At 34.9% G+C, this 25829-nt stretch overlaps 2 protein-coding genes across 2 annotated transcripts; both read left to right on the top strand.

Annotated features, from left to right (window-relative positions):
• Positions 1-1136: 1136 nt before the first annotated feature.
• On the top strand, positions 1137-15364 carry LOC136820512 (contactin-5-like; the record flags this gene model as incomplete). The annotated part of the gene is made up of 9 exons (XM_067076699.1): positions 1137-1339; positions 9716-9847; positions 10931-11233; positions 11685-12006; positions 12405-12683; positions 13011-13298; positions 13605-13886; positions 14364-14633; positions 15264-15364. Coding segments are annotated over exons 4-9 (1236 nt in total), but the record flags the coding sequence as incomplete, so codon positions are not given.
• A 4798-nt stretch (positions 15365-20162) lies between these two features.
• Positions 20163-25260, top strand: LOC136820513 (uncharacterized). The gene is made up of 7 exons (XM_067076700.1): positions 20163-20187; positions 20374-20556; positions 20810-21097; positions 22064-22342; positions 22646-22972; positions 23269-23439; positions 23706-25260. Exons 1-7 carry the CDS (start codon positions 20163-20165, stop codon positions 25103-25105), a joined length of 2673 nt encoding a protein of 890 aa, XP_066932801.1. The 3' UTR covers positions 25106-25260.
• Positions 25261-25829: the final 569 nt, after the last annotated feature.

Raw genomic sequence — 25829 nt, forward strand, 5'->3', positions numbered from 1 at the left:
TTTTTTTTCAAAATATTTTGGTTTACTTTTCGCTTTGTGGTTTCTTCTCACTTTTTTTGAAACATTCATACTAAATAACTGAAATACATGATGGGATGATGTAGTAGTAAATTTTTCTAGTGCTTTTAATCCATCCTGGATAAAATGAGTTTCGATTGATTTGCTGAGGTTGAAAACAATATTTAGACCTGAAGTCAATTGTCCTGGCAAAAGATGATGCTCATTGAAACACCGTCGTTCGCTTGAAGGTAAGCTCTTTTCTTTCGCGATCAAGGTAAATTTTGTTGTCTCGTTTAACCCTTAAAAAGGTCATTTATATATTTAACTCTCTTTCGTTGTACACGTTTTTTATAAGAATATCCAAAGTTTCTAAAGACTTCAGATGTTCTTAATATTTTGAGTTTTAAGCCTAAAAATGTTCTTAACATGTTCTTATTTTCACCATTCTGTGACTACTTTTGTCCATTTTCCTATGAAAATAGGTGTTTTGGGATCCACAAAGCCTTCAAACGTTCTTAACTTGTTCTTAATATTTTGGCAATCAAAGCCTTGTGTTCTTATATAGTTTGTTCTTGTAAAAAAACGTGTACTAGATGTCGTATGACTCATTATGTAATAACCTGTAATAAGAGGATTGTAATAGATATGACTGAAAGGTCAAATCACTTAACTTAGTCAGTTTTACCAAATCTGCAAATAACGTAGAGTAATACAAAGTTTGTCACGTGATTTTGTACAATAAACAATAACAAAGGCCCTAACGATTTGTTTTCGTGAGATCTCTTTTTTTGGAGATATTGGCAAATAAGTGAAATATTATTTGTATTCTTGAAAGTTTTCTTTTAAGCATCTTTATAGTTTTCCACCGATATTTCTTCTTTCAGATTTAGCTTGGAAGAATATAGCTACATTGTGACGTCATAAATTTTGATGAGGAAGTATAAAATAGTAGATCCAATTTGGTTTTTTATTTTTACTATTTTGCTTCTTTTATGTATATTTTATTATAAGTATAGAGTTTGCACTTCAGGGAACTATTTTTTAGAAAATTTCGATTTATTTGAAAACCAAACAGCGTGAGTAATCAGTATTTTTGCTGATAAGGCAGTTAGGTGGATTTCTTTCTTGGTTTTATTTGTTCTTCGATTGTTCATAATTTGTAATCTGTTTAAATGTAAATTTTGATTAGCTATATTGGATATATTGGGGCTACACTGATAACATACGAGGCCTTATAGGATTCTCGTTTATATTTTCTTATTAAAACTCTTTGAATTTTCAGAGTTATTGAGGAAACAGAGCAAAAACAAAGTTTCAGCCAGCTCAAGATAAATTGAAGGTAAGAACGTTTTTCTACATACAAGCCCGGGCTTGAAGCGCATCGTTAACTTTTCTCTGGCAAGAAAAAGTACAATAGCCTTTAAAATGTGCGTCGTATTTTTTATGACGGATTCAATCCTGCGATTTTTTTCTTTTCGAGTGGTAAATTTTTGAAGATCTGGCGGTAATGAAAATATGATTGAAGATTCATCTCTAGCCCCTTGGGGGTTTCAAAATCAATGGTTCCAACAGCTCATCCAATTTGTTCCGATTTTTACTAGAGATTCCCCGATTTCTGAATTTCTCAGTACTCAAGCTCTTTACTTTCTTATTCCCTTTTTCTATTCATAGAATTTTGATTAGCGTTCAGAAGCACGTGTCGCTAATGATTTACAGTATCTTACTAATTAGTATTTTGGCGTTAAAAATTGCAGCTGCCGTTTGTTAAGTCTTTGTTTCTTATAAGAAACAAGGTATCTGGATATTGTTTTTGAATTGCTATTTTTTATTGTTTTCTTGATTTTGTTTTCTTTTATCGTGTGGCCTAGTCTTTTTGCTTGGATGATATGTTTTGAAAACTTTAAAACCGTACTACTTATAATCAGGGGAGGTATTTCAAAGAAATTTAAACCTTAAAGTTTAAAAGCAAGATATAATCTGTTCTAACTAACTTGAAGCTTATAAATTTTTAAAAGATTCTTATAATAAAAACTTCAATCAATCAATCAAAGACTAAATCAGAGAACACAAAAACATTAATATAGTAAAAACATGTCGTTTAGTCTATCGCGAGATAAGGTTGCAAAAAGTCGAATGTTCAACTTATTAAATCATTAAAATTTTTTTGTCAAAAAAAAAAGAGAAGATTTATTTTCAATAATAAATGAATTTTGAATTGAACTTTCACAAGATGAAAGGTGGCAGGAGGGCCTGATACCTGATTGAGAATTTTGACTTTTTTTCTACTTATCTTTTAAACCACATGAATGAGTTAGTTGAATCTGTATTGAGTATAAACTACACACAGGATTGGAAGGTGGTCCAGTGATTTCATACTTCTCTATTTGTCATCCCAAATTTCCTTTTTGTCTCTTGATGTATTTTTGGTTTGGTGGTTTTTTTGTGTTGAGAAATTCTTTTTTTTGTCGGTATCCTCTTGAAAGTCAGTACTGGACTGGACTGTTTGTAGGTTTGAAAATGAAAAGGTAGATGATGGCTCACTTTAAGTACTTGTAAATTGTGAGATTATCGTTCCTATATAATATACGCTTTTTTATAAAATGGCGTTTTTTTTTCCTTTCATCATGGATATTCTTAACATTTTTGGGAAGATCATTCTGAAATATTCTTACGGTGTTCTTAGGATCATAATTCATCCTAAATTTTTGACATGTTATTATTCACAACTAACGAAAATAACAGGGCTGTTGTTATAATAGGGCTGAGTGTCAGAGTACCTAACCTTTGTTAGGTATTTCATTAGTCATTTTTGGTTTCCTTATGTAACATTTCGATTGTTGGAGCTCCAAGACAATAATTTATTGTACTGTGGAAACCAGAATTAATGGTTTTTTTTAATGTCTTTTTCTCATTGTCCTTGGTCGTAATTTTGAAGATGGTTTGTCTCCTCAATTAAATAGAAACTCAAAGGAAAAATTTAATGAAGTTTTGAAAATAATTTTCTAAATATTTTTCCTTCCGTAATTTCTCTCTCAATTTTCTACTTTTCAACAAAAAAAAATTAAACAAGAAAACCATTATTTTTTCCTTAAAATAATTTTCTTTTTGATCAAAATATTTTTCAATTCTAGAAATTCCTGTCTACTATAATATACTCTTTTTTCAGAATTTTCTTATTTTCTCGTCTAATATTACTTTGCTTCTCCTTCATTATGTTTTTAATGAAAATTTCAGTTTATCAGGCCAACCTTTTTCAGTAAATTCTTCAGGCGAAGAACGTAGTTGACACAGAAAGTTTTGGTTGTCAGAGTCAAATTTATTCGTTGACCAATCATACTATATCTGGCTTAGATAAAACGCAATCCTTGAGAGTGATTCATGGAAAAGCCATGATATTTAGTTTTCCACCCCCTTTGGCATAATAATTAGAGTTTTAGTTGAACTAGATTTGATGTGTAGTGCCTTTGGGAGTGCTCTCCAAATTAATTAATTAATTAGGAGTAGTTTTAGATAGTAGTAGCACTTTTCCCCAGAAGTCTTCTTGAAATTCTCGAAGAATATTTTATATTCAAGTGAACTATTCAAGTTACAAAACTTTTCAACACTTTCGATATTTCACATCTCTAAGCAACCTCGAGTGTATCTGTGAACTTCTCACTGTTTCACAAAAACGGTTAAAAGAATGGCATGTGGAACAAAGTAAAAGAGAGAGACATAAAAACGAGGGATTCATGATAAATTTTAAAAGTTGAAAGGTGAATAACGATACTGTATGAAGGTTAGAAAGGTTTAGAATTGAGAGAGTTTGACTCACTGAGTTTTAGATTTTTCGTCTGGCCTTTCAAAGTACTCTATTCGTACTGGTGATTTATTTCAATATGTCGCAACGTCTTGGATAATCAAAGCTTTGGGTGGCTTGAGACTTCAGTTTGAATATTTTTCAAATAAAGATAAGCTCCCGGCCCTTTTGATCTTGTCGAGTTTAAAGTGTTTTGAGCTCGTTGATCTTTATGCTAATGTTTCCAATAGTTTGATTTAGGATTACCGTAAGCTCTATATAAGGTCTTTTGCTCGGGAAACTAAAGCACAGACAACTATTTATCGAACTCATTATAGTTGCTTTATTAATTGGTCTTTGGTAATAAGACCTTTTGAGATTTTATACAACCTTATTTTTAAAGTAATTGTTTAAAATTATAAGAACAATCTCTAGAACTGATAGATGCATCGTGGTTTTTTTGGGTTAATGTTCGTATTCTATTCGTCTTATTTCTTATCACAGTCGAGTCACAACTCACGGGGAACACATATTTGTTAGAGTTGTGGAAATTTCGAGTTATGGAAAAATGAGGTGTTGTTAACTGAAGAGACCAGCAAATTTATTCGGGTTGTAGAGGTTCGAGTTACGGAAACTCAACAATAATACTACTATTAGTACCTCAAGCCCGAGCGGTAATTCTACAGAGAAGTAGACTTTATTAAGTGATATCTCCAATTTAAGAACCAAGACTCGAATATTAAAAGTTTGATGTTTGGCTTTTGACGTTAATGCAATGTCTTCTTTCAACCTTTTCCAAGCAAAGATTTTAACTGTTAACTTTGTGCCCTCTTTCTGCCTACTCTAACAATTAGGCAGGGCAGAAAGTCGGTCGTCTAAACTAGAGCTTAGTCCACTTCACTAGAATGTTCTTATAAATAGAACTGAATGCTCGTTATACAAATTATTATATTGATGAAGCTAATAGTAATGACCATAGACCAATCAATTAAGAGGGGAAAATCTGTTATAACCTATGTATTGCCTGATTGATTAAAAGGAAGTTATAGTAAGGACTTCCTCCTGTTTTGTATGTTTAAATCTTACTGAGTTTATTATCACAATATCCCATGGTTGCAGTATACCTCCGCAGTCAATCAGTGATCAACCAAAATTCTAAATATTTATTTGTTTGGTCTTTGTAAGAAGGAGTAAACTAGGTTATAGTCTGTGTGATGATTTTGCATTTTGTGTGCCGAGTCGTTGATTAGATGAGAGTTTTGTTATAGCGTGAGCTTCTTTTGTATTATGAAATATTTAAATTTAGTCCAGAGTTTTCTATTCGAAATTTTGATTTGATTGTTCCAGCCAGTTAACTAAGATTGCTACCACGTAATTTCAGCTTTAGATAATTTTATTTTGATCTTTTTGCTTATAAATCATTTATGGCAATATCCTACATACCGTTTCTTTAATTAAATTAGCTTGTAAAAGGTTAAGGATTCAGTGTTACTAATGTGACTTTCGTTATTCGTATTCGTATTTCAAGACTATTTGACATTTAAGTGCATATTTAATGGAAAGACTCTGATTGGGAAATGAGTTGGGGTAGATTAATGGATTGGATTTTGGTTTCTTCTCTTTTCTCATTTTCTCACCATAACTGATTGGATTTCAACTTTTAGGGTAAAGCTTCTTTCTAAAATGGATTAGCTATCCTTATTCAGTGAATATCCCTTGAAGTCCTTGAAGTGTATCGGCTGAGAGCTCTCCGAACCAAAGGTTTTTCTTTTTCATTAAAAGTCAAGGGACCTGGAGATATCTAAAGATGACTTTGTCTTTTTTAGGCTTGAATTTTTTTACAGCAAAAAAAATTGAATTTTGAACGTAAGAATTGTTTTCTTCGTTTGCACTTTCTCTGTTCGATCGAAATTTTTTTGGATTCAGGTTTTTGATAAATGTACTCTTCCCAACACTTTTAGAGAAATCATTCATTACACGCTTCAAACTCTGTCAAACCTTTTAATAGTGTCAGATAATCTTCAGAAAATTGATAGAAATTTAGATATAAATATTGGGGTCCTTTATGCCGACTAGTGGTCTGTTCAAATCATTTGAAATGTGATATTTTCTGTAAGTATTATCTTTTATAATTCTTTCAAGATTTTCGAAAAAACTTTTTGAGGGACATGTGTATCTGTTATCATTTTTTTCACTGATTAAATTTTCACTTAGACGTGACTTTGAACCAGATAAAAAGCTTAGTCTTTATCTTTAGTACTGTGCTCTGTTTTTCATTGTTTCACGAAAACGAGGCTGGAATTGTAAAAAAAAATTCTAATTCTAGAATCTGGTTAGGGAGTCAATCTGACTAAAGTTCAGATTTTTGGAGAGATTGATAAACTTAAAGTACTCTCATTCGCAAATATTCATGAAAAACACATTTCTACAATAAATATATGGGCCAAATACAACAAACAATATATAGTTAATATGTTAAGTTTGAAATCGGTCTGGAAGAAAATATTCGGAAATTGGATCCCTCTAAAAACGGTTCTATCTAGAGAAAGGAGACGAACCTCGATTGCTCATCAAAAGTTTTAAAAAACGTATGATATTGTTACAATATCCATTTTCCAAACCACAAAATTTAAAGAATAAGGCTTTTTACCGTCTGAAAATATACCAGGGGATACAGAAGTAAATTTAGCTCTTATATTTGGAGCTCAAATCAACTACAAGTACCCCCTGGTTGCTTTTCAAAGATCGATCACAAAGAAAAAACAATGTAGCCGGAGTAATGCTAAAGTTTTCAACATTCAAACTAGTCCCTGATGTAAAGAGAAAATCTCATAAAATATGTATTACAAATTTTCATTATTTTTTCTCGGTTATATTATAAAGAAAGAGCTTTTATTTTTTTCAGAGTGTGAGATTTCTGATGGTTTTTCTTCTTTTTTAGCCGGTTTTCCATCATATTCAACTGTCTGTTTCATCTCTGTTATGTTTTGGGAAATCTTCATGTTTAACTGTGTATTTACTTTTGCCTTCAGACTGTTGTATGTGGGAGCTCTTTTGAAATGTCTCCCTTTCTCGACATGGACAAATATTTTTTGTCCCCTTCTTCAACCTTTAGTTCAAGTCTGAGATTTGATTTTTTGAGAAATCTACAGGCGCTTACAGGTAAAAAAGTAAGTTTGAACGTCTTTCTATTAAAGCTTTCACTAGTATGTATTTGATTTATTCCGAGACCTTTGACAGTGGAGCGTCCATAACTTGAACCTCTATATCTCGAACCTCTATATCTCGAACCTCTATATCTCGAACCTCTATATCTCGAACCTCTATATCTCGAACCTCTATATCTCGAACCTCTATATCTCAAATGTGTCCTTAACTCAAACAGTTTGTTTGACACCTTCTGTCATTGCCTCATTGGCTGGTCTCCTTATCCTGAATAAATTTGCTTTCCCTTCCATGTGGTTTAGAGACTGTTGTTAAATGATTCTTGTACACTTTTTTATAAAAACATCCAAAATTTTTGATGCCTTAGGATGTTCTTAACATTTTGAGCTTTAAGCCCAAAAATACTCTTAACATGTTCTTATTTTCCCCATTAAGAACATGTGAGCATTTTTGTCCATTTTCTTAAGAAATTGGAGTAAGTAAAGCCTTGAAGTATTCTTAACTTGTTCTTAACATTTTAGCCGTCGAAGCCTTAAGTTCTTATATAGTTTGTTCTTATAAAAAAACATGTATATTAAAACTTAAAAATTACTTCGTTCAATTAGAAAAAACGAAATAATTTTAAACGCGCAGAGATCACGTAAGATGCATTTCTTGAACCTTCACGGTACGCATCCTTTGAAATCTCCCTTCAAGATGTTATTGTTTTTCAAAGTTGACTTTGTTCGTTTATTTAAAGTACCTTTTTCCGATAACAAGGGAAATGTTTTTAATTTTTGAATTTGATCAAATGGGGAAAACCTTTTAGAGGGGATAAGGAAAAAAAATCTTTTAAACTGAACAAAGACAAAGAAAGATCAAAATTAATCTTTTAGGCTTTTTGGGGTTTCTATAAAAATAATATATTTTTAGATTATTTGGGGGTTTAAAAACAAATGTTCACTTTTTCATGAAAATATAATATTTTTGCTGTTTTTGCGCCTTTGTAACGATTCCGTGAATCAATATTTAGCTCTCACTCCCTTTGATAAGAGACAAAGTTCAATTGAGAGCTATAAAGGTTTTACTGACCTTTCTGTGTTCAGTGTTTTTATAAGAACTAGAGACTGAGGGAAGAGGGCTAAGAGTTTAATCCCCTTCGATCTGAAAAAATATGTCTGGGTTGGAATCTTCACTGACTTAACATGAAGCGACAAACACGTTTTTTTATTAGGACAGCTAAAATTTATGAAGCCTTCGGATGTTCTTAACTTTTTGAGTTTCAATTCTGAAAATGTTCTTAACATGCTGTTAGTTTTGCAATTTTTATGTGTTTTTGTCCATTTTCCTAAGAAATTGACTGTTTTAGAGTCTGAAGCCTTAGAATGTTCTTAACTTATGTTCTTATAAAGTTTGTTTTTATAAAAAAACGTGTACACTGCTACAATATCGAATCCCAAAAGTAGCAAATAGTGAAAGTTTTTGTATTTTTCGATAATCCTTTTACTGGTACGGTGCTGAAAATTTGAATCAGAAATTTTTTTTGGAATTATGGAACTCTTGTTTCTTACAAAGAAATAAATAATGTTGTCATCCATGTCATATTGTCCTGTGTAATTTACACTAACATGAAAACAAAAGAATCTATTCATGACGTTTTTTTCTCATTATTATGTATGACTTTATATTTTTAAAAACTTTCTGGTCAAAATCTCTCACAGTTTTCCAAATTTTTGTCAGGATATTCTACTGTAGCCGATGTTTAGATTTTGTGCGATCACATAAGAGCTTATATTCTTCTGAAGTTTTTTAAATGTTATAAAGTTCTAAGTGGTGACAAATGAACAGGTTTCTTGTGGATAAGCTTAGGTAGAATGAGGATAAATTCTGGTTATAGTTTTCATTTTAATCACAGAAATGGTTCGTTTTTTACAATTTTATAAATGATCATTCCTCTCCTCCTCTTCCTCCTCTTCTTTCACATTTTTACAAGTAATCAATTTTTTTGAAAGTCAAAAAAACTACTACTTCAAAACTCGAACTTAGCCCTTTTTGATTTTGTTTAATTAGGTATCTCTTTCTCTTCGTTATTTTTGGTCCCAGAATACTCCACGCGATTAAATGTTTAGATAAGGCTTTCTTCAGACCAACCAAATGTTTAGCAAACAATCTGAACAGACAGAAACTTAAAAGACAAATCTGGTTCTGTTTCTATTCCCTCTATTTCTTCTCTATATGTTTTTTTTTAAAGAAACATCCAAAAGTTTTGAGCCTTCGGATTCGGACGAATGTTCTTGACTTTTTGAATATTAAGGTTAACAAATGTTCATAAAATGTTCTTATTTTCACCATGCATTTTGTTAGTTTTTTTGTGTAACTTCCTGAAAGAATGGGTGTTTTAGAGTCCGTATCAAATGCCTTAAAATGTTTTAGCTTGTTCTTTAGATTTCGGCTATCGGGGCCTTATGTTCTTATATAGTTTGTTCTTATAAAAAAAACTCGGACATTGAATTTAAAGTCTTCAAAGAATGATTATTTACGCAGCGAAAGTTCAAGTTTGCTTCTTTATGAAAAAAATCCTTTTTAGTTCTTGAGATATTAAGGCAAGAGTAGACTACATGAGCGGGGAATATGATTTTGGAAATCGAAAATGCTCTTTCGAATTAAAATTGCGTTCTAATTGGATGATTTCAAGGAACCGACCACAGACTTTCGTTTTATAATTGTATAGCATAGATGTATAGTATAGTATAATCATAGTATAAAATTTCTATCTCATATGATTATTTTCAGGTCTAAAAATGTACAGAATCAAACCTCAATGATTGGCGAAACACAGTCAAATAAAAAAGATGGAATTCCTAGAAATATGGTGTTTGTCGATGATAGTCTGTTTCTTTGGATGTGAGGCCGCTGATAATCAAGGTATGTTATTGTTAAGTTTTCTTCAGGCAGAGAAATCTATTCTCTATTTGTCCAATCATAGGCTGTGCTTTTGTAGCGTAACTACTCTAATCTACCATGCAATCATTGGAATGGTTTTTGTCGGATAAAGAAATTAAATATAGATCGCGTGTTACTGTACTAAATCAAGTCATGCATAGATTTATAAAAACCCAAAGGGCTAGATAGAATGCTTTTGCTGAAAAGTGTGCCGAGGTTAGGTAGGAAATCCAACCTAAGTCATGTGACATTACAATAGAATTTAAGCGCTTGACCAATCAGAAGCCTCGCGGGCTTTCGAAAACAATAGCAGCAATATTTTTTGCAATATTCACTTTTTTTTTGCTTGGAAGAGCTTAAAGCAGGCCATCTAGCCCTTCGGGCTTTATAAATCTCAGCCCAGCCAACCGACCATTTCGTTCTAAAAGTAATTCATCGCACGCAGCGCTTCTGCTCATTTTCATCTTGCGTTACTGACTATCTAAGCTTCTTTCTGAACTCCTGAGTATAAATTCGGCCATCGGCATCAACGTCAAATATTTAACGCTATCCAGTATTATTCTGACTTGATTAAGATTTCCTCAACATGCTTCTGGGATTATCTTCGTTTAACTTCTTAACTGGATGATCCACCAGAACTAATTACTTAGAACCATACCTTACCTCTGAGCTCTAATCTATTCTAAGCAAAAAGTAACTTTATTTCCGGTAATATTGATATGGCTGAAACAACCAGGATTTCCGCCCTTGATTTGATTTCTCTCTCGTTGTATTATCGAATACCGGACTTACTTTTTATCGACCACTGTTTTTTTGTATATAAGGTTTAAAAAAGTTTAAACTTGACATTCAGCAGTAGTTAGAGAAAGAAAATTTATATCAAATTCGTGGTAAAAAATAGCATGAAGGAAAATGGTAAGGCTAGATTTTTTTCTAGTCAAATACCTTAACAATTTTTGCCTTTTTTTATATTTCAGTTAAACGTTTTACTACTTTCCCCGACGATTCTTCCTCTTTCAAGTTACATTTAACTATTTTCTGATGAAGTCAATGTATCTTTTTTAGGGAAACAATATGCAAGTCTATCTTTCACTGAACAGCCATCCGACCTAACTTTTCTCAACACCATTGATGCCTCGATTACCTGCAAAAGTTCTGGTCAACTTTCACCTAAAATCACCTGGTTAACAGAGTCAGGTTCCGCTGTCACAGATATCCCGGAACTTCGTACAGTGTCTAATGACCGGCTTATTTTTCACCATTTCCGAGCGGAAAGATATGATGCCCGGATTCATGATACGAAATATAGATGTAAAGTGACTAGCCTGGCTGGTGAAATCATCAGCAGACTAGCTTCTGTCCGTGCAGGTAATTTGCATTTTTTTTGCAAAAAAAAATAACGATTTAGATAAAAGTTTTCTCAATCTACATACCTCTTTTGTCGAGGAATTGCTCCTGTTTCATAAGGCTTTGATTCCTTCTCTTGATCTGATATATTTTCACCATCCATACATTTTTCAAGTACATTTGCTTTACTAATACTATATGTTATAATCTGCCCATAGACCTTATCAGAGTTTTTGATTTTTCTAAAACAGCGATGCATTGTGGGATTGTTTCGGGAGTATTACAATAGAATTCCCGCGAAGAATTCCTAAGAGTTTTTCTATTGTAATACCCCCGAAACAATCCAATCAGTAAAATCAGAAAACTCCGATAAGATCTATTGATCAAAGATAACGAACGTGAAGGTGATAGTTGACTGACACTACAAACATTCCTTAATCTTTGTAGTAATAAAATCTTTTTATTTTTTTAGAATTAGACATCAGGTATTCACCGATCGTCCATCACCAACCGGCCAATCAAAATGCTCCAGCTATTTTCAAATGTCATCTTCCACCATACAAATCATTCCTCAAAGTACATCAATGGCAAATCATCTCTCCACATAACTCCAACAATGCTAAAATCCTTGGTTTAAACGATGTATCCAATGGCTTCAAAGTTCTTTCGACTGGAGAGTTATTGATCTTGAATGTCGCTAAAAGTCATGGTGATTATAAATTTGCATGTGTCAGCATAAATGTGTTGAGTAATGCAACAATGAGGAAGCTCCCCAGCTATGTTATATATTAATGGTATGGTTTTTACCAATTTTCTTTATTACATGATTCTTATTTTATAAGAAAAATTTAATGAGGCTCAAATATGGTAAAAACCTAAGGACAAATTAAGAACAATCCTACTGACCCTCTTGACGGACGATGCTATCGTGGGAAAGTATATATGCGTAGAGTCAGGGCGTCAGGGTGGTTTACGGGGAAATAGTGGCGGTAGAGTTTTGGAACACCTCCACCACTGCTTACTCCGCCCCGGGCTAACCACCATTTTCAAATTTATCCCGCCTCCTAAACTCCTTTTTAGTGATCTTGTGTAGACGATAGGATCGTCTAATGCTAATGCTTGGGCTGACATTTGTTTTTCAAACTTTATAGAAACGTCTCATGATTCATAATTTGCCATGCTCAATTTATAGAAAACTCACCGAACTTCGGACCCAGGAGTATAATCAAACCACGCCCTCAAACTGTCCAAGAGGGTGATGATTTACACATCTACTGTTATGCTAGCGCCCATCCACGCCCTTTGATCACATGGGAGAAAGATGGCGTCAAATTAAGTGATTCTACGAAAGTTTCTATCGATATTGAGAGGCTGACTGTGGTTAGTGTGTCGAGCGCGGACTGGGGACGATATTCATGTGTTATCAATGACAAGGAGAAATATCGATATGACGCTTTTGTTAAAGTTAAAGGTAGATATTTTTAATTTTGATACCACGAGTCAATGCAATTTTTTGAAGGTAGGAAATTTGAAATTTGCAGAACTCTAATGCAAATAGAGAATCTGTAAACAGATGATCCAAGGTGAGGTTTTTGGAATCTTCTCGATAAACCAACAAATATAAAACATAAGAACTTTCATGACAAGCTAATCACCAACTGTTTTGAAGCAGTGTCAAACATATTATAGAAAGCCTAAGCAACGTCGAATAAGCGCTTATAACATCTACAAAACGTTAGATGAATGTTGAAACAACGCTGTTTGCTAGTCTTATACTCTCTTTTTTCTTTGCTTCCAGTACCTCTAGTTTTCATCGAAAAACCGGAAACCATCCACGTCAAGGATGATCAAACATCTGCACGATTCAAATGTAAAGCTATCGGTTCAATGCCCATCATTTACCATTGGTTCAAAAACGGTCAAAAGCTTTCGTCAGAAACTGATGTCACCATAACGAGTGGTGAGAAAGGTGTTGGTAGTGTCTTGGAGATTCAAGATATTGATGTAAAGGATGAAGGATCTTACCAATGCTTTGCTTTCAACCATTTTGAAAGTGTCCAACATTCAGTACAACTCGTTGTAGATTGTAAGTATATAGTAAAAGAAAGCTAGAATTCTTGGAAAGTCTAACCTCTTCCGAAATAGATTTCTTAACTTTAAGCGAGAAAAAAAATCAATCCTTTAATTTACTTTTAAATGTCTTTTTTTGCTCAAAAGTCTTTTTGCAGATGACATTAAAGTAAGTCTTCGAGATCCGTGAACTTTATTTCCCGCGACATTTTATCATTCAAAACTTAGATATACTAAAGGTTCTTTATTCAAGGTAGTGATGAGCCTTAAATCTTTTAGTCTTGAGTGCCTTCAATCTTCAATAATTTTTCCTTTCTTTTAGCCGTTCTGCCAAATATAACATCTATTTCACCCGGTCGATCAATCAACGAAGGAGATGCTCTTTCAGTCGTGTGCCAATATACCGCCCTTCCACGCCCAAAACAAACATGGGTGTATGAAAATCGCCCTGTAGAGGAATCGTCAAATATCGTGATAAATTCTAACGGAACTTTTTCTGAGCTTCGCGTTCCGAAATTTACGATGGCCATGTCCGGCCGGTATCAATGTCTTGTTGAAAATCGAGTTGGCTTAGATTCCAAATATGTCAATATTGAGATAGAGGGTGAGTAATTTTGTCCAACTTTTCTTCCTCTTTCAAGCTTGAGTTTTATTCACGTATTGCTTTGCTTGTCCTAACTAATGACCAACAAATCAAAATTTTTATCATCTTTAACATCGTCATAAGAAGAAAACTATATAACTAGCAAGGTCATTTACTTCTTGGTCAATTTTGCTATCTAATGGTTTCCAATACAGTTCACGTACTGAAAGAATAAGTGAGTATGAGACTACACAGCTTTCTATAAGAATTACATATGTCGAAATGAGCCTTGTGATACCTAAGAATTTTTTCAATTTTTGAGCTTTAGGATATTTTTAATTAATTCTTGAATTTGCCATTTGAGCCTTACGATTCTTATAAATATAGAATTTTCGTAAAAAAGCTGTTCAGTACGATTCGTATTGACAACGTTCTCAGAGTGAGTACAGTCTAATTATAACCAGCTGTTTGCCATCATTTTCATTTCTTTTCTTCTAGGGAAACCGTTAATCACTGATTTCGAATCGATGAAAGAAGGTTTAGTAGGAAAACCACTTTCACTTCATTGTAACGTCAAAGGTTCACCAAAACCTCTCGTGCGTTGGATGCGATGGGGAAGCCGAGTGACTAGTTCCCAGTCCATGAAAGTATTGTCAAATGGGACACTGCTGATTGGCTCATTTTCGGCCAATGAGGAGGGAGAATTTGAATGTCATGCGCAGAATAGTTTTGGAAGAACTTCGAAAAAAGTTTACGTCAAGTCAATTGGTAAGTTATACCACACCCCCCTCCGTTATTCAAACTCCCATTATTCGAATCTTTCTATAATTCTAGCTTTTTAGTCCCCGTCAAGGAGAAACCTTCTCAAAATGATTTCTATATTTCGAATCTTTCTGTAATTCGAACAAATAAGATTCCCCGTTCGATTTCGTTCTAGAGTCAACTCTACATGTTCTTTCCAGGAAGCCAGTACCACCCTACCCCCCCCTACCACGAGCAATTCTTTCTCAAAGATTTTGCCGTGTTGTACTTCGCAATTTTTTATAAGGAGAAGAATGCGATACAGGCTAAACCCCAGGTGCTCTTTCTCTCTGCACCCTGTATTCCCTGCACTGCACTATAGCTTTGGATTTCTTTATCATGACATAAGATCGGTGGAAGTGGGATAAAACAGAGCACTCCTTAAAAGATTAATTGTGTGTTTTATTCATAGAATTATATTTCACAGGTCTATTGACCTCTACGAAATGATATTGAAATTTAGTGCACAAAACCTCTTAGTAAACTGTAGTGATTGGTTGCTCCTAGAATTGGTGATTTTTACATGGCGAATAACTTATCCCGGACTAAATGACTTGTTCTAGTTGAAATTCTTTGTTTTTTACCTTCTGCCAATAGAACCACCAGTTATCAGTCCCGTCAAAGTGGATCCTGCGATTGCGGGATCCCGTGTCCTGTTCACTTGCACCTGTAATCGCGGGAGTTCAGATGATCTCACAATCACGTGGTACAAAGATGGAATATTAGCCAATCAGATTGATGGAATTGAAAAACAAGTCGGAAATCGATATACGTCGAATATTTTCATTGAGAAAGTGAACGCAAAGCATCATGGTCGATATACATGCATTGCGCGTAATCGTGCCGGAGAAATGTCACGTTACCAAGACTTTGTCGTTTATGGTAAGTTGACGTCTTTGAAATTTGTTCGATATTATTTAACTTGAATGGTGATCTAAATGTTTGGAGAAGGAGCGATTGGATTCTCATCTCCCGTTACCTTAGCTGATTGATTGGAAATGACGTACTAGCCAGAAATATTTCTTGTTTTGTATGAAAAAGGCTATGGGATGATCTAATCCAATGAAACCTTAACTTTCTTGTCTAATCTTTACTTTTGCTTTTTCAGAAAAAGCCCTGTTTAAAGATGAACCGAAAGATACATCAGTTTTGTATAAACATTCCACATCTTTGTCCTGCCTGGCAACGGGATTTCCAACCCCGCAAATTATTTGGATGAAAAAATCTCCTGATGATTTCTTTGAACCCATCCAACTGAGTAATCGAATACAACAACTCAATAATGGTACACTTCATATTACCATGACAACAGGACTGGATGATGGTGAATATGCATGTAAAGCTTTCTTTGATACCAAACAACCGGTATTCATCCCACCCAAGATGTCAAGAACTGCCCATGTTAAAGTTAAAGGTCAGTATACACGCTCATTTCGATACCAATACAGTTGATGCTCTCTAAGTCGAAGTTCTACTATCCTTTACGCTCCATTATTCGATGAAATTGAAAGCCACCGTTAGCAAGAAACTCTCGTAAACGACGCTCCCTCATTCGATAAAAATCCCTTTGAAAATCTATTAATCAGAGGGCGTCAACTGTAGCTTTTTCAGCATCAAATTTGTCCGTCATTCTTCTTTTCTTTTAATCAATGCCAGCCATTTTGGTCATACTAAGGTCTCTACGTGACCTTGAAACTGAACCACTCAAACCTTGAGGTATGCCCGATAAACGCTAATTTTGCCGCACATTTGTAATCACACAAACTTGTCCAGCTTATCAACATGAATGCTCCGGATAGAGGGACATTGAGCTGATTTGGGTTTATCAGCTTTCTGCTATAATGAATAATTTTGAACTTCTTTAATGGCTTAAATGAATTTTCTTTCTTCCGCAGTACCAGCGAGAGTGGTTCATTCCTCACCGACCATCGCCCGTATGGAAAAAGGGGGTGATGTCCATCTGATATGTTCAATAGTTGGTACGACACAACTCTCTGTGAAATGGTTCATGAATGGGGCATTAATTGATAACCGAAACTCCAAATACCAGATTGAAACTAACGAAAATATTGGTGCTTTACATCAAACTTCAATGTTGAATAGCACGTTGGTCATTAAGAATGTTTTGACACGTGATAATGCAACGTATGAATGCATGGGACGAAATTTATATGGATCAAATAAAAAGTTTTTCCACATTATGGTCGAAGGTAAGTGACCCAACTTTGTTGTAATGTCTTCAAGTACATTATTCACTGATTATTAGTCAGTGCAAACGAGGGTAAAAGTTATTGAATGAGGTAACGGATATTTTGATCATCTAGTCTAGTACAGCTAATGATTGTATTAACATGAAACTTAAAGTACTGTGAAGCAAAGTGTTTTTTTTTCTGAAAATTGTAGCGGATATTTTAAAAGTTTAACGGTTCCTCTTGTAAATATTTGAAAATACTTTTTCTAAATGTATCTGTCATTATAGTATCCTGAGGTTTGTCAATAAGCGACATTTCTCAAACACCATTTCACATTTCTATAATTCTAGAAAAGCCTTCCAAACCAATAATCATCCGCCAAGTAGACTCCACTCCAGATTCAATGCTATTATCCTGGACAGCAGGCTACAATGGAAACTTAGACATCTCTGAATACATTATTCAAATCAAACGCCAAAATGATGAATCAGATCTCATCCTATGGACAGATGCTCAGACGTACTCCGTCGCAGTTTCTAGTGTTCCGTACCGTGTTGTGAATTTACACCCCGGTACACAGTATATGGTCAGAGTGAAAGCGAAAAATCGGATTGGGTTCAGCGATTTCAGTCACGTGTTTGTGTTCAGCACCAAGGAGAAAGGTATTAAAGTCTATTCACGATAAGTGTGCACTCTTTTTTCATTTACTTATAACTTTTGAAGGAATTCTTCAATCTTTATAAATTTGGTATCATTGGAAAGATATTAGTGAGTGGAACAATTTGAAATAAAAAAATTTTTAAAAAAATTCTAAAAATGAAGATGAAAATGAAGAAGAAAAAAATGAAGATCTTGTAGAAGAGTGCCATAACTTTCATTTTCACTGGAGAGATTCTTTGATTTTAGGAGATAATCACTGTGAAGAAATTTTATTAAAATATTTATTCAATATAAAGTTATGATACAAAGTTCATAAGTGATTGACCCCAAAAAACAGCAAAAAACTGCAAAAACAAGCGTTTTTTAGACTTCAATCAGCTTATAACTTTGTTTGATATCTTTTGACTGAATGATTATTTTAGAGAATTTTTTTCACAGTGATGACGTTCGATGATTAAGGATTCACTTCAGTGAAAATGATAGTTATAGCACTTTTCTACAAGATCTTCATTTTTTTCTTCTTCATTTTCATCTTCATTTTTAGAATTTTTTTAAATATTTTTTTATTTCAAATTGTTCCACTCACTAATATCTTTCCAATGATACCAAATTTATAAAGATTGAAGAATTCCTTCAAAAGTTATAGGTAAATGAAAAAAGAGTGCACACTTATCGTGAATAGACTTTAAATCAAAACATTAAAATGTTGCAAGACCTTTGATATTTCTACGTCTTTAAGACTGGATACTAAGTTGGTCAAAATCATGCATACCTTTTTTATGTTAGCTAACATGAGGATGGCGCAAACATAAGGACACCCCCTTCTCACAGATCCGGTGGGACCCCTCCCATTGGAAGAATTGGCCAAAGTATCATCCCTTATACTCAAATTTTTGTCCCCGCTGAAGATAATCAAATAAAAAAACCGTCACTGCAAAATATTGTGTTATTTTTCCATCACCACTGAATTTTCTGACTCGAAAACAACAGAATTCGAATACCCACTGTCTTCTTCTCAAACTCGTAAATAGATTTTAACTTAAATCAGCTAAACAATACCCATAGTATCAAGAAGACTTGACGAGGAGTCAGAACAGGCACAGAATTTTCTTATCAAATCACTCAATTGTTCCACACATTTTAGCACCATCATCGCCACCACAGAATGTCACTATGGTCGCAATCGCCAAAGATAAATTCTTACTCCAATGGAAGGTTAGAAAACCATTTTACTCAACTTTTCAACATTTAAAAGGAAGAGACGGGTCTAAGGAGACTGGGTTTAAGTTTATCAGGAAGGAATGGAGTAAAAATCCTAGAAGTCGATATATTCACATTTTCAAAGAAAAGAATCTCGACGTCATTTCCTTGTTAATTCATTATCATTCTTTTCAAAAGTAGACCGCGCGTTTAAGGTTGATTCGACTACTCAAAAAACACTTTAGATCCATTATCGGTCTTAAAAAATAATAAGTTGTCAGGAGATTGAACAATTCAACATTTTTAGTTTTTGTGCTTTGATAAAGTTTGATAAAGGATGAATTTGGTGTTTAATAAGTATCTGAGCTACTCCACTGTATGCAATATACTCGATACCATTCTCTCTTTTTTCTTAGCATCCATCAAAAACTTCGCGAAACGGAATCCTGACTCGTTACCAGATCTCTTCACTCACCTCCAACCTCCTCTCTTGTTGTCGTGGAGACCAAAATTGTCAACATCCCCTCTGTGACCGAATACACGCTTACCAACCTTTATCAATACACTGCATACAAAGTTCAATTACAAGCCGCCACCAAGGTGGGCCTTGGACCACCCTCAACGCCCGTTTATGCAACGACTTTAGAAGGAGGTGAGAAGAATCACCATTGCATTAATTTCAAGAATACAATATTCATTTTTCTGTGAATATGGGTTTAATGCTTTACTCAGGAGATTTTTAACAACCTTTGTTTTACTTTACTGACAGATTAATCAAACGGGAGGTACGGTCAGATAAAGTCAGGCTCAGATTGTATATTATAATTCCGTAGGTCAGAATTCGCCGTTAAGCGTAGACGATGTTATCGTCCGTTACAGTGATAGTAAAGGCGGGAAAATATGGTGGTATGGCGTTATGGTGGTATACGGGAAAAAATCGGTGGGAGAATTTCGAAGACTGGCAACTCTACCGACTGTAAACTCTTTTCGGCAAAAAAAAACCGTTTGTGAATTTTCTTCGGCTTTGGGCTTTTTTCTTAGATAGTGATTCGTCTTAGACTATAACATAGTCTACGTTAAGCGAAGTTCACAAGTTTAAATTTTGAATTTTGACTACTTCTACTTTCATTCCTCATCTCTCACTCAATATCGGTCCCTTTCAGTTCCTTCACAAGCACCGACATCGGTGGAGGCGCATGCGCTTTCTGCACACCAAATTGTCATCACGTGGAAAGCTATCCCTCAAAATGCTGTCAATGGTGTGTTAAAAGGTAATTGGTTAATTCAAGACCCATTTTTACAATTTTGTTTGTATCATCTTACCAACTTACAGCAGACGGTTGTCGTGCACTTGAATGATGATATCGAACTTAGCTACTGTTTAAGCTAAGATATCTCCTCATCTGGAACAAGCCTTTTAGTTTCTTGCGAGTTTGAAAATGAGATGATTTACACAAAATATCCAAAATGTAGAAGAAGATCACGCAAGAGTTGAATGGTTTTTAACTTAGCTTCCCCTGCCATTGTATAAACCAATTACCTAAACATTCAACTGATTGCATATAGGCTGCAATTGACGGAAAATAATGCACAACTTTTGGCTCTTAAATGCACCTAAAATAACTCAAAACTTTGTCTCCATTTTTTTTCACCAGGCTACACTGTTCAATACACAGATATTGAACGCTCAAAACATTATCAGACAACTGTCAAAAGATTGCAAGCATCTCTGACGAATTTGAAAGCGTTCACGAGATATCAGATTCGTGTATCTGCTTACACAAAGATCGGTTTGGGCGTGGCAAGTACCGAGCAACATATAGTAACTTATGAAGACCGTGAGTAAAAAGTTTTAAAAAAGTCTTAATTTTTTTTCTGGAGATATAACCTCATATCGCCTGATATGAGATAAGTCTATATATACTTATGGAGTACTTTCAAAAGATAATTGTCCCCTCGTAGTTTCTTGATTGCGTGATATTTTTTTGATTCATGGTTTGAGGTAGCCCTTTTTATCGTTATTAATTCTCGGGAAAAGTCTAATTTATGAATAAAAAAACAGAACGTCTTTTCGTCTTATTCAATATCTAGGTCCAGGAAAGCCAGCTGATTTTAAAGCCATTCCAGCGAATCCAAAAGAAATCGTGCTCACATGGCGCCCTCCTCTTGAAAAGAACGGAATCCTCCTCAACTACAACATCTATTTCAAGTCGGAACACGATGAATATGAACGGAAATCAGTTGTTCAGCCTCATTTGGTCAAGTACCGTATACAAGATTTGGTTGTAATGCGGAAATACACTTTTTGGATGAGTGCTGTCACGAGTAAAGGGGAAGGCAACTTTACGGAACATCGTATCGCCCGCACTACTACCCATGGTAAGCTTTTCAAATGATTTTTTTTAATAAGAACATCCAAAATTTCTGAAGTCTTCGGATGTTATTTACTTTTTTAGTGTTAAGGCTAAATATGTTTTTAAATGTTTTTAGTTACACCATTTTGTGAGTATTTTAGTGCAAACTCCCAGGAAGTTGAATCTATGAAGCCTTGGAATATTTTTAACTTGTTCTTAATATTTTAGTCATCATAGCCTTTTGTTCTTATAAAAACGATGTAGTAATTGCTAAGTTATGGGAAAGGAATTACACAATGTTCAGGTTCTCCTAAAGAAAAAATGATTGATTGTTTGCAGAGATGCTTTTGTTAATACTCTTGATTAACGCTATGAATATTTGAAAAAAAAAATTTGAAAAATCATGGAATTTTTATTGTTAAACTGAATTGTTTGAGTTGCATGATACCCTGCGAGACGTGCATTCTTTCTGAGAATGGGCTTTTCCAGAAAAAAATATTTTACCTCCACTGTTAAGGGTATTCATTTTTCGAAGTATCGAACCCCCTGGATATCCTACTTTATTAGTAAAGATCCCCTGAATATCCACTCTTAAAAGTATGCTCAACCCCCTGGATATCCTCTCTTATAAAGATGCTTGCCGCTGGATATCGTATTTTTTATATGAACAGACACTTTACCCCCTGGATATCCGCTCCATTGTAGATATTTAACCCCCTGGATACAGGGGGGGGGCACAGAGGGGCACGGACTATTTCTGGAAAAGCCCGATTTTGTCCCGAGGGCCAATCACTGACGAAATGGGGGGCGTTAATTTTTTAATCGCCACACTGTTTGATGGCCCCGCTACGATGATTTAATCCAGTTAGAATCACCGTAGCTCGTGATTGACTATCCAAAACTTAGACCAATTTTAAAAGTCCTTGTCAAATAATGTAGCGCGGCCCCGACTTATGACATTAAATCATTTTTAATCATATTTTCAAATCAGTACCTGCACGCATCATTACCCCTCAAAATTTCATCATTCATAAACCCATCGGTAGTGACGTCAGTCTTCCATGCACAGCCGTTGGTTACCCCAAACCAATGATCACGTGGTCAAACCGCCACCCCTCCGGAAACAATCCGGTCAACACACGACGTTGGATGGCGGAAGACAAACCCATGCTTTTGTACCGGATAACCAAAGATGCGGAAGGGGAATATAACTGTACGGCAATGAATTCATACGGCTCTGATTGGAATGTTGTCAAACTGAAAGTTCAAGGTTTGTAATAGATTGTTTATCAAATGCTTAATACTTTCTGGGTTGAAAGACTTCTTAAGATCTAGGAGGCTCTCATCGGGCCTTTGCCAACTCTCCTGGTGGTCGTCGGAAACCAGGTTGGTCTGTGTTGGCTTCACCACAAGTGAAGTAAGACTTGCTCTAAGAATCCTACAACCGTGCCAAAGAATTAGCTGATGTAGCATTTCAGTTACAGAAACGGCCATGATTGATTGGTTAACTCACCTGTAAAACATTTCCCTATCTACAAATATTGATCTGAATTCTTTTTCAATTTCTTTCCAGTGCCACCATTTCCTCCTGAAGAAATCTCATCAAGCCTTGTACACAAAACGGATGATTTTTATACACTTAACATTACGTGGGTCCTAGGCCCTAACGGTGGTTCCACAACAATAAAGAATCACGTGTTTTACATCATTGAGAATCAACATTCTGATTGGATTAAAGACTCGGTTCAAGGCCATCAAGGCTGGTTTGGTATCAGCAATGTGACATATGATGACGTCATTTATTTCAAAGTTTCATCTGAGAATGCGATTGGTATAGGGTCGATGACGTCATCAATGAAATTTATCATCGCGCATTCAAACAATGCATTCGAATCAGGATGTAAGTAAATTCTATGAACAAGATATTTATGAAAATTTTCCTCATGCTTTTCTTGTATGGTGCTGAATAAATCCCTTATACTTATGAGCTTATAGAGACGTAACGATCAGAGAGTAAATCACTCGATAAAAATCTATGATATATACCAATTTGCATCCATATTTTATTTATATCCATATTATTTGCATCTGTATTTTTAAGTAAAAGTCGTATGAAATTGACGAAAAGATGGAGCTTCTTGGTCACTTTTTTTTTGGAAAATTAAAATTTCTCAAAGCATTCTTTTCTCATTCCAGCTGTCATTCAGATGTACGCTGCACCGTTGGTTGCTCAAAAACAAAATAAAAAGCCGAGCAGTTTACAACGGTTCTTAAAACCAATCTTAATCTCAGCTGTCGCCTTTGTCACGCTATTAATGGTGTTACTATTGGTCGCTTCGTATGATCGCGAGGAGCACAGAATGAGAGGTATGTATTCAGGCTTTCATTCAATTCTGTTAAAAAGTTTCTTTTCTATCGTTCTTACGTGCAGATATTTACTTAGCTAAACAAACTTAATTAAGTTCCAAAGCCCCCAAAACGTAGTCATTCTAGCATTATTTCTCTCTTCCTTTGAAGATCATTTTCTCTTATTCCCTAGCACTTTTCAGTAGATTTATCTTTTTGGATGTTTAAGCTGTTTAATCTTAGATGTTTGATTGACGGTTATTGTTATCTACAATTTTATGTTTCAGAGCCGCGTTGTAGCCGTCTAATCTGCCGATGCTCTTGTAAGCAACATAAAGAATATAACCCAGCTCCATACGGCGAGCCTGGCCTTTTGTGGCCGTGGAATATCAAACAAAACCGACACAGTGGAGCCTTTGATATGAAAGATGAGTTACTACCAAACGATACTATAGAGATGAAATATTGCAATGGAACTGCGTTCAATTATAACGCTTTACAACAAAACGGGAATGCGTCCGGCGGGAGCCTGGGACGACCAAAAATGCAAAACACTAACAAATTTAATGATTTTGAGCCGGTAGTGCTCTTTACGCCAAGTAAAACACCGGATAATCATTCCTTTGCTGCCGGTAATCCGCAACCGAAACTTTCAAACGGTAACAAGAGAGGCGCGGGGAGTGACGTCGGAGTGAGGGTAGCTCCTCCGAGAACACAGGCTAATAATAACACGGCAGAGAGACCCATATCAAGTAGATACGCATCAACTCCGTCTATTATAGAGAAATATTTTCAATCGCAAGAACAGTGTGGAAACACGGCTCTCAAACAAAATGGATACGGTAATCGATTCGCAACCGGAGATGATAACGTACGGAATAGTATTCTTACGGAACATTCAATAGACTTTACAGAGCTTGATGGAGGTGGAGTGAATTCACAAATAACAGCTCCTAAAGACAATATCCAACAAATAGAACAATTACCAGTCAGCCCACCAGAGTATAACGAACTTTATTCCAATGAACCCGAAACGGGTGATCCAAGTAAACCGTCACCGCCTAATTATCGGGATATTATAAGTAGTTTATCGGATTACTCGGATGCACCACGTGCGCTGTTTCGGAAAGAGGGGGAACCACCGAGACGTGGAAAACGGAATCGTAAAAGTTTAGATAGTTTGTTATTAAAAACATTAGAAGATATAGAGGAGCAACAAATTTTGACGAATCATGCAAATGTGAGCAATACGCCGGCCCTTGAGAGACACGTAGCGATAGTACGGGATGCGTTACAGAAAGCTACGCGTTCATTTGATTCAGTTTCGTCAACGTGTAGTAGCTCTGTAGGTGAGTTACGGCGTGCTTTTGAATTCGGTAAGAAATACGGGTTACAGAATTATGGTGAGATTCCGAATTACTTACAAGAATCAATGGATGATTTAACTCTGGATGAAACCAATGAAGAATTTGATTTTGCTGAGCATGAGAAATTATTGGATTTAATGGCTTTAACCAATTTCTCTGAACAACCGAGAAGTTCGAATGATATTGCAGTCAAGATTCCGTTACCTGTCCGGCTGACTGATTCAGATGAAGAATCAGATCCGGACGATTTAGATGAATATGAACAGGATGGATTGAATGGCTATGTTAAAAAAGAAAATCCTACATTATCATTAGTCTAAATTTTTATATCTTGTCTAGATAAAAAAGATTATATAGAGCCTGATCTAATGACAAAGTGCCCAAAGAGCTTAGTCTGGGTCTAAGCTTTCCGTAGCTAAAAAGTGAAGTTAGTTTTGTGATTTTTGCGCCAAAATCTTTTTCTCTAAACAGTTGGCTGACCATGTCTCTTAGTCCCAACATTAAGTATTATTTCTCTACAGATTGAAGATTTCCTCAATGTCAAGTCTAGGATTTTCCTTGAATAGTTTTTTTCCAATTTTTAGTTTTAAGAATTTTCTTTGTAAAAAAGCGTCAAAATGTATAGTTTATTTATTTGAAATTTGGAAATTTAGAAAGAAAAAAAAGAACATTACATTTAAACATTACATGTACATTTAATTCTCACAAATCATCAAGTTAAATTTCGTGATCAATATATTATCACATCATGGGCTCATTATATCCATTATATCCTCTGCACAATAATCCTAATTCTAGAGCGAGTTGTGGAATGTGATAAGTTGATAATTACACCCCCTTCTCACAGACCCAGTGAGACCCCCTCCCACTGAAAGAAATTGGCCATGATAATCTCCCCAGTGGAAAATTGTACTCTACTTTTTTTCCCCACTGAAAGTCTGAAAATGATCAAATAAATAATTCCTTACTGCAAAATATTTTTTTCCATTCCCACTGAATTATTTGACTTAAAAACAACAAGAGCCGCAAAGATGCGGATAAATA

Source organism: Clytia hemisphaerica, unplaced genomic scaffold, assembly GCF_902728285.1.
Source record: "Clytia hemisphaerica strain Z4C2 unplaced genomic scaffold, Clytia hemisphaerica genome assembly, whole genome shotgun sequence".
Lineage (NCBI taxonomy): Eukaryota > Metazoa > Cnidaria > Hydrozoa > Leptothecata > Clytiidae > Clytia > Clytia hemisphaerica.